This window comes from Amblyraja radiata, chromosome 18 (assembly GCF_010909765.2).
Source record: "Amblyraja radiata isolate CabotCenter1 chromosome 18, sAmbRad1.1.pri, whole genome shotgun sequence".
NCBI lineage: Eukaryota > Metazoa > Chordata > Chondrichthyes > Rajiformes > Rajidae > Amblyraja > Amblyraja radiata.
The window spans coordinates 21,919,653-21,935,809 of record NC_045973.1 but is presented as its reverse complement, the minus strand read 5'-3'; the positions used below and the strand labels follow the sequence as shown (position 1 = coordinate 21,935,809).

The following is a 16,157-nucleotide window of genomic DNA, read 5'->3' as shown; positions in this document are numbered from 1 at the left end:
CAAGCGTTGCGGTGTTCACTCAGATGGATGCAGCATTCCTTTACAAAATCAGGTAAATGAAGTGGAAACATGTTTGTGATATTATTGTTCTATGTGGTATTCATAAACATAGAAAGGAATAGGAAATACGTGCACTTACTGTGTCAACCAGGTCACTGGAGGACATGACGCGCCAACCGTTACACAAAATTTATTTGTGTATTCTGATGCCATTATCAGAAACTTGCCATCAATATGCTACCTTTTCTTTTCTTTTTTTGTTGATACTATGTTAGTCATGAACCCAATAAGGTGTTTGTCAACTTTGTTGAAGGAATTTGAAATTTGACATCCCTTGTCACATTTTTGTGTGCAGTATTGTGAAAAGACACATATGCATCTTGGAGCCAGTAAGGACTGCACGACCAAGATTAAGGATTTGGGGACAAGAATGAAAGGTCTTACACAATAATGGAACTTTGTAGAGTTATGGGTTGAGTAACCTTGTGGGTAAGACCAGTGTGGAGTTTGTTTTAAGCTGAAATTCCAGCAGTCTAGAGTTCCAAGGTATGATGAAAGTACAGGTAAGGATAGGACTGCTGAAAATGAGGTAGAGGGTATCTGAACACAAATCCCAGCAGTGGGCCAGGATCAAGTTTCAACCAACATATGAGTTTGTTGGGGAGCATGGCAAGTTGATGATCTTGAAGAATGGCTATTTTCAATCCTGTGCTCATTGGCTTCTTAAACTTGTCCAGATATGAATATTGCAAAGTGTTCCTGCCAGCCTTCGATTGTCTTCCCTATGTCTGTGTGGAGTTTGCACATTCTCCCTGTGACCGTATGGATTTGATCCGAGTGCTCCGATTTCCTTCCACATCCCAAAGACGTGCGGGTTTGTAGGTTAACTGACCTCTGCAAATTGCCCCCTGGAGTGTATGAGAACAGAGGTAATGTGAACTGGTGATTGATGGTTGACGTGGACTTGGTGAGCTGAAAGGCCTGTTTCCATGCTGTATCTCTAAACAAAATTCACCTTGTTCAAAACTCTGCTGTACATATCCTAACACAGCAAGTCTCATTCACCTGATATTTATATGTTGAATGCTTAAGTAATTCCCAGGCTATCAATGCATTGAATTAAAAATTGAGTGTTTATGCCTCCCTACCTCTGTAAACTGCAGTCTCCAAATCTGTTTCTTGAATAATAGCCACTGACACAACCAGTGGCAGACAGCTCTTCAGCCATTTAGACTGCTCTCTGGAATTCTCTGCCTAAACCACTCCACCTCTCTGCCTTCACTTATCTTTGAAACCTATTTCAAATAGAACATTTGCGCATGTGTTCTATTGTTTAATCTTTTGGCCCCATATTAGCTTTTTCTGATAATGCAGTGTAATACCTTGATGTTTCACTTCATTAAAAATGCTGTGTAAATGCAAATTGTCATTAATCACAATGACCTTCGTTCTTGTCAATATTGAGCTGTGAAAAATTAAGTTCCTTTCCATTTTTCATTGGAACGTCAGAACATTAAAATTAGGTGCAGGAGCTGGCCATCTGGCCCTTTGTGCTTGCTGTGCCATTCATCATGATCATGTCTGACCTTCCATCCTAGTGCAATTTTCATTGCACTATTCCCATATCCTTTGATTCCCTCAATATCCAGAAGTTTATTGATCTGTTTTGAATTAACAACGACAGGTCTTCCACTGCCCTCTGGGCTCAATACTTGGAAGATTGACCACCCTCTGCCTGAAGAAATCTCTCCTCAAGTCAATGCTATTTAACAAATCTTATTCTGCAACTGTAACCCTTGATTCCAGGTTCCTCACAGGGAACCATCCTTTCTTCAACCACCCTGTCAGCTACTGAAAATGTTTAAGTTTTGGTTTGGTTGTTTCTCAAGCTTCTGAACTCTTAAGAGAACGCAGGCTTGGTGTACTCAATCTATCTGCAAATGGCACCCTTGTCATTCCTGCATCTAGTGTGGTAAATCTTCATTACACTCCCTCTATGACTAATATTTTTGAATAAAATACATAATTTTTCAAGTTCACTTTCAACAACACAATTTGTCATTTCAGCGAGGCATCTTTATTCCAATCCTTAAACCCACATGATATACATTTCAGTTCTGCTTTCTGTATGAACTAGTTTACTATTTCAGTATTAGCTTCAATTCCATGAGCTTTAGCCATCTTAACCAACCTCCAGTGTGAGAACTTACTGAAGGTTCTAAAACTACATAAAATTTCCTGGTCTCTCTCATCTATTCCATGAGACATCATTTCAAAGACTTCCAATAGGTTAGATGTGATTGAAAATTTAAAGAGAACTGTGCCTTGGAAATGCTGGAAAACAAATAAAAACAATATTACGAAAACTCAACAGGGTCAGCATCTGAAGAATTGTCTTCGACCTGGAATATTGTTTTCTTTCCACAATCTAGCTGACCTGAGTGTTTCCAGCACAGTTTTTATTTCCTGAAATTATGCAGACTGTTCAATTCTACCATTCTTTATTAAATGTTCTATAAGGAGTGAGAAAGTCTAGTTGGCATGACTAAAGGCTAATCAGCATTTATTTTAACGTGAAAAGCATGACTGGTAAGAAGCTCTGTTTATAGCTGTAACAGAAACATGGTTGAAGGAGGTGCACGATTGACAGTTCAGTCGCCTTGGCTTTGATGCTACAAATGTGATGGAGGTAAGATAAAATAAGAGGGGAGTTGCCATTTTGATTATGGGAAACATAACAGTTCTTGGGTATGATATTCCTTGAGGAATGTCCAGAATGGTTATATGGTTAGAACTTAGAAATAAAAAACGCATCATTACTGTAGGCCTCCAAAATAGTCAACAGGTTGAGAGGATCAAATATGTATGGAGATTGCAGATAGCTGTAGGAATAATAGGATTGTAATAGGACATGATTTTAACTTTCCTAGTATTGACTGGAACTGCCATAGTGCTAGGGGCGTGGATTGGGTAGAATTTGATGAATGTATCCAGGAAAGCTTTCTCAAACAAAATTTAGATGGCCTTACTAGAGAGGGGGCAATACTTGACCACCTATTGGGAATGACTGAACTAGTGACTGGAGTGCCAATTGTGGTGTATAATGGGGCCAGTGACTGAAAATAATTATGGGGAATAAGTTCAACTCTTAAATTGGGGCAATTTTTATGGCATTAGACTTTTATAGATAAAAGCGATGCCCATCAAGTGGAAAGCTTTTAAAAGTAAGTTAGCCAATTGGATACAATATTTGGCTTGGTGATAGGAGTCAGTGGATGGTAGTGGAGAGTGTTTTTTTTGATTGGAGACCTGTGACCAGTGGTGTGCTACAGGGATTGGTGCTGCGTACTCTCCTGTGATGCAAGTCATTGATAAGACTGGAGTTGCCATATTGTGCAGTGTTGGTCATCCAGCTATATGTGGTAAAACTAGAGAGGGTACAGATACGGTTCACAAGGTACCTTGCCTTGAAATATAAGGAGAAACTGGGTAGGCTGGAGTTGTTTTCACTTGAGTGAACGAGACTGAGAGGTGACTTTATAGAAGTTTATAAATCAATGAGGAGCATAGATAAGGTGAATAGTCAGTCTTTTTACCAGGGTTGGGGAATTTAAAACTAGAAGACATAGGTTTAAGGTGAGAGGAAAGGTTTAAAGGGGTCCTGAGGAACAGGTTTTTCCAGAGGGTTATGGGTACATGGAAGGTGCTACCAGAGGAAATGGTCGATGAAGGTACAATAATGTATAGGATAGAAAAGATGTAGATGGATATGAGCCACAAACTGTCAAATCTAGCTCTAGAAGGCTAGTTGGCATGGACGAGTTGGCCCAAAGATCATTTTCTGTGCTGGTTCTATTTATTTGAGATTCCAGCATTTTCCCTATTATTGATGTTGGGCTAACAGGTGTGGTGAATCTCTGGAACTCCCTGCCACAGAGGGTAGTCGAGGCCAGTTCATTGGCTATATTTAAGAGGGAGTTAGATGTGGCCCTTGTGGCTAAGGGGATCAGAGGGTATGGAGAGAAGGCAGGTACGGGATACTGAGTTGGATGATCAGCCATGATCATATTGAATGGCGGTGCAGGCTCGAAGGGCCGAATGGCCTACTCCTGCACCTAATTTCTATGTTTCTATGTTTCTATGTAATTCACTCTGTCCATTTTCTTTCTGAAATACTGGAGTCACATTTGCAATCGCTCACATGGCAAGTGCCATTTTGGAAGATGATAACCAGAGTACCCTCAGAATTCCACAGCCTTGGATGTTTTGCCTTTGTCTTGGGCCTGTGTTCCAACATTGCAGTTTATAATGCCATCCCTGATGAATTTTTGCAACTCTCATCTCAGAATCAGAAGGTCATGGGTTCAAAACCCCTCCAGAGACCTGAGCACAAAATGCAGGTTTTATTCATTCTGGCAGAGTGAATGGAATTCATACTGGACAGGATGGCCATGTTTAATCTTTCTTTTGTGTGTATATTCTGATAGAATGTACATCTTCAAATTAAAAAAAAAACAAGTTCACAATGGAGCCCTGCATTTTCCAGGTGTTTCAGAGCATTGCTTAACCTGCCTTACCAAACAAAAAATAAAAACTAATTGTTAATCCTGCTGATCCTGAACTAAAAGAGGTCTGTAGAAGATAGTGACGGGAGGGCCAGAAGTGCTGCTGTCAGCAGGTTGGATGGTTACTGGCAGTATTCCTAGCAGACGTTAAATACTTTATTAGCTGGCTTCTTTGCATAGTCCTTGTGGAATTAAACTAGACCTAAATGCTATGAAAAGTGGGTCATTCCTCCCTTGTCCCCTTGTACACAAAGGACCATTTGTAAAAGATGCAAAGCCTGCTGCCAGAATCAAATTTGGTTCCTGTGGTCCAGCACGATTTTGTATTTTGTGGCCGAACTATGCAGACCTGGTGCTGTGTTGTTCTCCTGATTGCAAAATTCATATTTTCTTTTTCATTTGAGATAACTCGGTGAATGACTAATTTTGCATCCTCTTTCAAATGCATCCCAAATTAAAGGGTGGAAGTCCTGCAGGAGGCTGTAAGGAGTGAAATATGTTTGTTGTGTCTTGAGCTTGCTCCTAGCAAGAACAAGCCTGCAGCATGAAGCTACCCGAACATGTCACTCCGTCAATCTCGTACTGAGAGACCATAGTGTATTTGTTACCAGAAATGAAATAAAACCCAGCTGATGCAATTGAGCCTGCAATAACCAACTTTTCTTTGCATCCTTTAATTACCTGGGCTGCAAGTTAATACTGAGAAACAGTTCAACTTGATGAGCAGCAGGAAGTAAATAAAAGATGAAATTGAATACTTATTCCTTTCACAAAAATGTTGTGGAATAAAAAGTATCTTGCACTTATACCACCGGGTGGCGCCGTCAGCGATGGCATCCTCGTCAACAGTCTGTCTGTCTTTTCGTCTTTTTTGTTATTTTGAGTACGTTTTTAAAAGTTTGTGTTAATGTTCTCTGGTTTGTTTTATGTGGGGGGTGGGGTAAGGGGGTCGGGGGAAACTTTTTCAATTCCTTACCTTGCCGGAGATGCGATTGGTTTCCGGATCGTATCTCCAGTTGCTCTGCGGTCTAACATCATGAAGCTGGCGGCCTTGCTCAAGACTGACTTTGAGCCCCACCGCGGGGCTGTGGACTTACCATCGGAGCCTGCGATCCCTTGCCTGGGATCGACGCTCCAACTGTGGCCTGCGGATTCCAACATTAAAGAGCTCGCAGTTTCGGGTAGAGGCTGATGTCGGGAGGCTCAAGTCGCAGACGTTTCGACCAGTTCCTACCCGGGGTCCGATCGCCCGGCGTGGGGGAGCTGAGACCCCCCTCTTCCCACTCACCCCCCCCCCCTCCCAATGCGGGAGCTTGATCGCCCCGACGTGGAGGCTTGACCGCCGGCTATGGGATCCAAGATCGCCAGGTCAACGGAAGGCTCGAGGCCCCTGACCGCAGGAGAACAATGAAGGGATGACATTGAACTTTTTTTGCTTTCCATCACAGTGAGGTATGTGGAGGAGTCACTGTGGTGGATGTTTATGTTAAAATGTATTTTATGCGTCTTGTTGCTTTTTATTGGTTTCCTCATATGTTGCAAAACATACTTAGCTAATAAAGTATGATTATGATTATGAAGTGCCTGTCACTGCTACAGATCCTAAAATTTGTCAAGTTAATTTGAGTTTATCATATGTACAAGTACATTGAGGTACAGGTGCAATGGAAAAACATGAAAACATGCAGTAGAATCACAGGCACATAGTCATGGACAATGCACAAAAACATAAATTATACATAAATTAATAACTAAACAAGACTATAAAAAGGAAAATAGTTAAATAAAGACGTTCATGCAAAGCACAATTAGAAAGTTTAGTCCATGCTCAAGTAAGAGGCCAGAGTTAATTGCGGGGAGGGCAGGAGCATTGAGAAGGAGGTGGTCGGGGATCATGCCAGAAACTCACTCACCGCTGCTGCTGCGCTCCAGGCGCGGAGCGACCGCATTGTGGCCGGGGAGGGAGGTATCTCGGGTGGCTGCGTGCCGCCGCCAGGACTGGACAGCAGAACCGACCACCACCTCAGCGCCTTCTGCCAGCCGGCCCGCAAGCCAGCCACAGTGTCCTTTGGCACAGGCGCAACCGGTGGAGGTGGTGGTTGACAGGTAGCTACTGGGCGGAAGGCTGGCTGCTCCATCCCGGGGTGTGGCTGTGTGTCTCTCTCTCTCCCTCCACCTCTCTTCCCCCCCCCCCCCCCCCCCTCTCTCCCCCCCCCTCTCTCTCCCCCCCCCTCTCTCTCCTCCCCCCCCTCTCTCCCCCCCCTCTCTCTCCCCCCCCCCTCTCTCCTCTCCCCCCCCCTCCCTCCCCCTCCCCCCCCCTCTCTCCCCCTCCCCCCCCCTCTCTCCCCCTCCCTCTCTCTCCCCCCCCCCCCTCTCCCCCCTCCCCCCTCTCTCCCCCTCCCCCCCCCCTCTCCCCCTCCCTCTCTCCCTCTCCCACTCCCCCCCCCCCCTCTCTCTCTCCCTCTCCCCCTCCCTCCCCTCTCCCCTACAGCCAGTCCCGGGGCAGGAGTAATTGGGAACTGCAGCTAGTCCCTGGGACGCCAGGGATCTGGGAACTGCAGCCAGTCCCCGGGCACACAGGCAATGTTGCCGACCCCTGGACTAAACCAAACCCTTGATCCTGTTCCACCATTCTTTTCTCAAAATTTAGCAACTTAAGTTGGGGGTGCGTCTTCGACGCAGGTGCGTCTTCATTGCCAGGAAATACGGTAACTTACTCTTTTTGCCTGTCGTCATGTTGGCTGTCTTTTTCGTATTCCATTTATATAATGTAGCCTGCTAAGCATAACCCCCAGCCTCACCATTAGCAAACATTAATTATTTTACGGTACACAAAATTGCTGGAGAAACTCAGCAGGTGCAGCAGCATCTATGGAGCGAAGGAAATAGGTGACGTTTCGGGCCGAAACCCTTCTTCAGACTGAACTTCAGATTAATTATTTTACATTTAGTTACCGAGTATTAGTCATGTATAATGGGAAATGTAGTATAATTACTTTCATCCTGGTATACGTCATTTTTGACCATGAAAAACAGACAGAACTGTTGGTTACACGTCAGAAGACTGCATGCAGATAGAGAGTGGAAACCTGAGTGACACTAGTTTAGGAAGTGAATTATAGTCCTTAAAGACCCAGGCACAAGGTGTTAGATCAATTAAAATGGAAACTACACAAGAGGCCAGAAGTGAAAGAATAAAATAATATTTTTGAGGATTGTTCGACTGGATGAGAAAGAGGTGCCATCATGGAGGGATTTGAAAGATTGTTTCATTTTGTGGCCAATTATAACTCTCCACTATAGTAATCTTAAATGTCCTTAATTTATTCAGCTGCACTCTTGAATATAGTTCAATAGATACGAGTTGCATTTCCCAGACAGTAGGTTCTCCTCCTGTTCCAAATGCTACCAGGACTATGCGCTTCCAAAAGTGAAGTTCTCCGACATATGTTGCCTCCACATCCACCTCTGATGTGCTCCAGCATCTTCCATGCAATGCCTATTAAGCTTTGCCTGCTCTTTTCCTGCCTTTTCTTTGAGAGAAGTTCAAAGATGTCCCTTGCGACTATTTTTGTTCACATGCTCCTCTTCAGCCCTTGCCTTCATTGTTGTCCATGCTCACCATGCAGACAGAGTCCACCACTTCAAAGAGCAATATTATCAGACACGCTTTCTGTCCAACTTTTTTGTCAAGGATACTGGTGAGTCTGACTGAAGGTTATCTTTTATGCTCGAAACCTAAGCTTCTGTATTTTGGATTATTCACACAGTGCTTGCTGTCTCAGTGAATAGCTATTTCCCCAGCTTGGGCAATGTGTCAAAGATAGAATTTCTTTCTTCTGAACTTTTGTTTCTACATTTCTCCCATGGGTTTTCTGAATGATTATAAGCAAGAGCACAAGCCGCTCAGTGCTGGAGAACTGTGTTCAATCCTGAACTTGGGTGCTGATTGCATGGAGTTTGCTTGTTCTCCATGACTTTGTTTCCACCAGATGCTCAGATTTTCTCCCATAGACATGTGGATTGGAAAGTTAATGGCCATTGTAAATTGTCCCTGATATATAGGGGAGCTGATGGGAATGTGGAAAGAATAAGAATTAAATATAGGATTAACATAAATGGGTAGTTGATGGTCGGCATGGACTCAGTGGGCTGAAGGGCTTCTTTCTATGATGTATGCCTCTGACTCTAACAATATAACTAATAGTCTAGATATACCAAAGCATATTACAGCAAATTAAGTACTTTTGAAGTGTGAACAGTTGTTGGAAACCTGGCAGCAATTTGCACACAACAGGATTACTACTGATGCTCCCTGACTTGCATAAGGATTACGTCCCGCGGACCCTCTCGCAAGTCAGATGTTATGCAAGTCGGAAACGGAAGTGCTACTGCACACACGTAAATTTACTATTTGATGCGGACACCACTTGGGAGCTCCGGCGTGGAGTCAGCGTGGCAGCTCCAGCGCAATTATCTGACTGGTTTGTGGGAATGGCCGCATGCGAGGTAGCATACTGCTACCTAAACCGAAATTTGAAAATACAGCAGTGGGCTTAAAGAATTGCTCACACTTAGGTAACTTACTTAAACTCACACCTATTACGTAAGTTGGGGAGTGCCTGTATTGCGATGACCAAGTAGTCCTTCGTTGATTGAGCAATAAATATTATCATAATTTGATGATTTCCTCTTTTTGAAATAGTGCAATGAAATATTTTATGGTCACCTCTGAGGATAGATTTTTACTCTGCCCTATCTTCTAAAAAATCTTACTTTTCAACATTACTGATTTTCCTAAGTATTCTGCTGAAGTGCAAGTCTTGTCTGTAACCTTTGGCTCTCAGCCATAGGTGATTCGTAATGATACTCTATATATTTGCAGTAAGTAATATTGGGAAAGGAAAATAATAATTATAATCTTGATACCAAGTTGTTTTACATCCAGTTGTTTTTGTTTTATCGTCTGGCTGACTGCAGGATTCAAATGATCGTTGACATTTCAAAATTAAATACTCTTCTATAAAGATTGTGTTTGCATAACTCCAGGCTAAACTCAAAAGATTACATAAACAACAAAGATATGATTATTTTATTCACTGAATATGGCTTCAATCTCTTTTTGGAATTAGAGGAAGAAACACGGAACTGCAGATGCTGGTTTACACAAAAAGACACTAAGTACTGGTGTAACTCAGCACATCAAGCAGCATCTCTGGAGGAGAAAGAGAGGTGACGTTTCGAGTCTGGACCCTTCTTCAGACTTAATTCACCAAGTCCACACCGATCATTGATCATCTGTTTGCAGTGATTTTGTGTCCCACTTTCTCATCCATTCCTTTCACACTATGGACAATTTAGAGGCTAATGAACTTGCAAACCTGCACATCTTTGGTATGTAGGAGGAAATCGGAGCACCCAGAGGAAACCTGCGACTTTTTTTAAAGCATGGTATTGCTGCAGATTTGAAGGTGCTACCACTAAGCACACACCAGATGAGTGTGCTTTATTCCTGTTAGTGCTCATGAAATGCAGTTGAGTGGTAATTCCCATTGAGCCAGATGCATTATATCCTAGGATTCAGAAAGACAAAGGAGAAGATTTGCAAGGTTGTAGCTATTGTAACTAATTAATAGGCTTTGCTGAGTTCCAGAGAATTTGGCAGAAAAAAATAGGTCCACATTCTAAATACGATAGCTAGTTTAGCTCTGGCAGTCATAAACCCATTAGTTCCGAGTAAGTAATGGATCCTATAATAGGCAGCAGAGCAGGAAAATCTTTATAGTAATAATTTCTGAAAAAAAGTACAATGTTGATTTGGAGAATATGACCGACCAACAAATCTGCTACATTTTCTGTATGTTACTGACTATGGAATGGATTTATGATGTACAGTTAATATTTCAGTGTTTTTGGCAAGGTTAAACAAAGTAAATATATGGAAAGTAAAATGGACAGCAGCATGACAAAACTTGTCTTATTTACAGATCCTGTCTAACTTCTGGGCAGGTCAATCAAAGATCCTAAATGAAAACAGCTGGTTTTGAGTTGCAGGTAGATTCTGCTTTGAGTGTACAGTATTTTTATGCAACCTGGTTTATGTGAAGACTGCACAGTGCATCTCTGCAGGTATGCTGCGTTTATGGAAGGGTCATCTTTTTGATGTTCTCTTGGCCCTCTTGGGTGGCATTTCAAAAAAGTTGAGTCCTCTACCGGGTCCTGGTCTATACTTGTTTTTTTCTTCATTTTCCTCTACACCTCCACTGGAAATAATTGAATTTTCCTACATCACCTCTGAATGAAACCTAAAAGAAATATAGAAGTTTTAATTTTGTAAATTGTAGTAGTAAATAGTACAAAGGCGAAGGAGGTACTTGTGCTTCCAAACTCTCTCTCTAAAATCCATGTTTGGAATGTGAAGAAGTTTGCATGTACGTACACTGTCAAACTGGGGGAGGGGTGGAAAGGATGGAACATTGACCTGTGCCAGCAGGATTTGTCATCCATTTTATGGAGCAACTTTATGTCACAAAATGTCCAACTACACTAAAACTAAGCAATTTATCGCAATCTTGTTGTGTCTGTGAAAGAAATGCCATATAAATTTTTAGGCATCGAAAACTTTATTAAAGAAAAAAATCATCTTCCAAGTTGATGAGCTAGAATCAAATGTGTAAGGGGCAGGCAGCAGATTAGGTGAGAATGAGGGGCAGATATCACTCTCGATGTGACAATTGAACTTTGGGTTTGTTACAATGCGTGAGGTAGGGCATCCAAGGGCTTCAGTCTGGACACGGCATATCAGAAGAATGGGTTTTAAGGTGATAGAATATCAGTTTGACTTTGGGAGTAGAGGTACTCTGGATGTGCTTTGGAGAGGTGACATCTAGGGAATTAACTTTGGTAGGGGTGGCATACCTGAGGGATGGGTGTGAATGGCAGAGCAAAATAATGTTGGGTTGGTGTATTCTGTTGCAAGTACAGCCGGTCTGAACATGATACATCATCTCTGAAAATGATATTTAAAATAACAGTATTTGTTGCCTTCTGAACAAAAGTAATATGGCTGTTTTATGATGTCTTGTGGCACAATAATGGTACATGCCAAATTGGAGAGAGGGAAGAAATGAATCGGGCTGATTTGACAGGAAACATTGAGGAAATAATAATTGAGTTCTTAAATTCTGTCGGGTGAAATCAAAATCTTGTACTGCAGACAAACTGATATCTCTTCTTTTTTTTTAGGTGACAGAGTCTGGGAAGGATACTCTGCCCTCCTGGCTGCACTGGGATTCTGCAAGTCATTCTCTACAGGGGCTCCCGCTGGACACGGACAGGGGTGTGCACTACATCTTGGCCGTTGCCATGGAACCAGCTGCTAATGGAAGCCTGGTGCCTTTTGCTGAAGACGTTTTCTCTGTCGAGGTGCTGCCTGATGACACATTGGAAAGTACACCCCTTGGTGTGTCGTCACAACTGGTCAATGAGGTCACACCACTGGTCTGTGCACATGAGGAGCCACTTACCATTCTGACAGTGATCCTGGATGCTGACCTAACTAAGATGACAGCTAAGCAACGCATCGGATTGTTGGACAGAATGCGCAAGTTTGCCGAGGTGGGTCTCAATCAAATGAAGCTTGTTCCGGTGGTCAACAATCGTTTGTTTGACATGTCTGCCTTCATGGCAGGGCCTGGGAATGCCAAGAAGGTTGTGGAGAATGGAGCTCTACTATCCTGGAAGATTGGGTGTTTCTTAAACCAGAACAATGTCCCGAACATCAGCAACGTTGAGGTCCCTGCCAAGGAGGGTACCATGTCAGCACAGCTTGGCTATCCTGTTGTGGGGTGGCATATTGCCAACAAGAAACTGCAGGTGACCAAGAGAGTGCGACGGCAGATAAATCCCACGCCAACCCCCATCATTGTGCCCTTGCCACCGACAACTGCTGTGAAGGAACCTCCAACCCGCATAGTCCCAACACCCACCTCTCCAGTTATTGCTCCCACTACAGACAGAGTGGCACCGCCCATCAGGAAACCATTGATCAGCAGGCCCATTAAAACGGTCAGACCAAAAGATACAATAACGCACACACCCACTCTTGGCCCAGTGCAGCCGACAAGAGCACTGGAAAAATCAAGCACAACTGTGCCCGGTCAGATCGAGCCGACTGGAACGAGACCAGGTTATGTGGAGCCCACAGCTGTGCCATTCCCACGTGGGACCAAAAGGCCACGGGTCACCACTTTGAAGCCCCAGATTACAACTCCAACCACCATGACCACAAGCACTAAGAAAACAAAGATGCGGACCAAGGCACCACGTGTGACTGCCATACCACCCATCACCGGGCTTCAACCGACCACGCCACCTACCAGGCGCCCTGTCTATGCCACCAGGCCTGGCCGGGTGACGATTCCTGGCAACCGACCACCCAAACGCATGAATCACATTGACCGCGTGGACTCGTGGGTGGGCACCTACTTCGAGGTCAAGATCCCATCTGATACCTTCTACGACTATGAAGATGGCACCACTGATCAGCTCCAGCTGACCCTCAAGCTCAAGGAACAACAACCGCTGAGTGAGAACTCATGGGTGAAGTTCAACAGCACCAGCCAGCTGTTGTACGGCTTACCGGAAGCTCACCACGAAGGCAAGCACGAGTACTTCATGCATGCTGCAGACAAGGGCGGCCGCACTGCGGTGGACGCCTTCGAGGTCCACGTGCACAACCGCCCTCACGATGGCAAGTCGAGCGTCAAATTTGCTGCTCGTTTCCACGGTGACCACCAGAAGGTGACCAACGATGTCAACAAGAAAATCCAACTGATCAAGAAGCTGGCCTCCGCCTTCAATGACCGCAACAGCAGCACAGTGACTTTGCACAGCATCTCCAAGGGCTCCATTGTGGTTGAGTGGAGCAACAACACTCTGCCACTTGACCCCTGTCCGGAGGAGCAGATCCGCTTGCTCAGCAGCCGCATTGGGGATGACGGCGGCAGACCTACGCCAGAGTTCGTGAATACCATGGAACCAGAGTTCTCGCCCATCAACGTCTCAGTAACCGGGACGGGGAGCTGCAAGAACATCCAGTTTTTGCCAGTGGTTCAGCCGAGGGAGGTCCCCATCTCCCCATCAGTCGCTGTGGTTGAAGGCGAGGTGCCATCCAGGACCAGCAATGATGATGTCTACCTGCACACAGTCATCCCTGCTGTGGTGGTGGCTGCCATCCTCCTCATCGCTGGGATCATCGCCATGATCTGTTATCGCAAGAAACGGAAAGGGAAACTCACCATTGAGGACCAAGCCACCTTCATCAAGAAGGGCGTCCCCATTATTTTTGCAGACGAACTTGATGACTCCAAACCCCCTCCTTCATCGAGTGTCCCACTCATCCTCCAGGAGGAGAAGCCCCCTCTCCCTCCCCCCGAGTATCCCAGCCAGTCTGGTCATGAGTCTATCCCTCTCGGCCAGGATCTGATTGGTGAATACACACCTCTGAGAGAAGAGGATCCCAATGCACCACCTTACCAGCCCCCACCGCCCTTCACAGCACCAATGGAAGGAAAAGGCTGCCGTCCAAAGAACATGACCCCTTACAGATCCCCACCTCCCTACGTCCCACCCTAATAGTTGGAGGACCTTGGGTTCCAGACTCCCCCTTCTTCCCCTATCCCCATCCCAACCTTCCCCACCCCTCCCCTCCCCCACCTGTCCTGCCCCACTTCACCACCACTCAGTGCTGTCTGTAGGAATGGAAGCCTGCTGCAATTTTTAATTTTTTGGAGCACTGGGTTTGTTAGTTCGGAAGCAAAGTATTGTTGGAGTTTCACTGCAGCTCCTAACACTGAGCACCTCCCCCATTTGTTGGGATGATCTCCACCAATGAGCATTGTTTCCTTGATCTCTTACATACGTTGTAACTGCAGGCTTCGGAACATTTGTTTTAAAATGCTAAAGAGACCACGGTCAGCACTGGGGGACGTTTGATACAGTTTGCCTTTAACACTAATTGTACTGTTTTCTATTCACACGTGTCTAGCAACGGAAGTATAACAAAATGATAGCCTAATGTAAATGTCAGAGACTGTACTGAAATCGGTTTGTTTTACATTTAATCCACTGTACCTAAACTTATACTTCTAGTTTGGCCATGGTTAATTGTTTTAAGATACAATTTTACTCTGCTCTGGCTTTTGGGACACCTTGTCGACTTCAGTTCTGCTTGTCAATCATTTCTTGCTGCAAGACCTTTGTTTACAGTTCTCCAATTCCTTCCTTTACTGTCACCAGTTCCTCAGTGCATCTGGTGTTGGTTGCAAAGCCGGCCAGCACCCTGCACGGCAGCACTGCCCATCTTTTGCGCTGTATGCTCAGATTTGGTGTGCCCTTCACCTCCTGCCTCCTCTCTGCCTTGCATGCTGTCTATCTCCCCAAGCTCTCCATTCATTTCTCGCCTGCACTGCATTTCATGCTCTGTTGTGCCCTCTCCCTCTCCAGTCTGTACAGTTAGTATAAAGTTGCTCATTTGTCGAGTCCTGCTACTCCTCTCTCAGCTGCTTGGCTGCAGACAGACAGGGGTCTTATGATAGATTATATTCTAGTCAGCCGGAAATGATTAAAATAAATTCAATCTAATTTTTTTACTAAATTTTTGATACAGCCTCAATCCTTTTATTAAAAGCATACTGCAATTTGTAAACGCTTGGCTTCTTAGGAATTATTAAAAATGAAATTGGTTTTGATTTTTTTCTTCTTGCTCTCTATCTATCTTCTCTTTTCATAGATCACCATATAAATTTTAATTTAGAAGGTTTTTAAAAAGAAATTACTGCTTTTATTTTTAAAGATGATTATTCTCACAGGATATCATATAGGTGTGATGCCTGTCACATTTTACTGGACTGAACTACAAGGAGATGGTATTTGAAACTTGGACTCACAAAAAAAAATCATTGCAATAATTGTGTGCTGCGCTAGCTTGGGTGGTCCATCTTTAGGACTGGCTTAATGCGCACACCATGGGATCTTGAAGCCATAATAGAACATGGCGCGCATGCCCCTATGTGAGCGCTTGGATCTGCATTGGCCAGGAGAGATCTGATTCATCCATCGTCATGATGATTGGTGGGCAAATCAAAACAGAATAATGCATTGTTAGCCATTTTACTTTTTACAGTTATTAGTGAACATTTTATTTATGCCACTAGGCACTGTATGTTGGAAGTCTTGTATTAAAATGTGTTTTCACCAAACTGATTACATTTCTGTTTCTTGCAAGGAAGGATTGAGCGATGAGGGACTTGCCTTGATGTCCAGACCAATGGGACCTAACACTTAAGTTAGAGTGGCCATCAAAATGTTAATCTGAGGACAGGCCAGAACTTGCAACTGAGTATTTTTAGCAAATGGAAAGCAGTCCTTTGAAACCCCACAGAAGGCAAAAATCCTAAATTATACACTACAACCCAGTTAAAAATAAACTTGGTTATTTTTACAGCAAATGCAAAGGGTAGTTACAATGTAAAAGTCATGCGCAATGTCAGTACCAAACACATGAAGCAATATGACTCCACCAGTGGTTAA

At 44.0% G+C, this 16,157-nt stretch overlaps 1 protein-coding gene across 1 annotated transcript in view; it reads left to right on the top strand.

The window, feature by feature from the left end:
• Positions 1-15,826, top strand: part of dag1 (dystroglycan 1) — a 118,080-nt gene extending 102,254 nt beyond the window's left edge. Inside the window, exon 3 of the mRNA XM_033036808.1 lies at positions 11,811-15,826. Coding sequence (XP_032892699.1) covers positions 11,811-14,201 — 2,391 coding nt within the window. The 3' untranslated portion in view covers positions 14,202-15,826. The remainder of the gene's footprint in view (positions 1-11,810) is intronic.
• Positions 15,827-16,157: the final 331 nt, after the last annotated feature.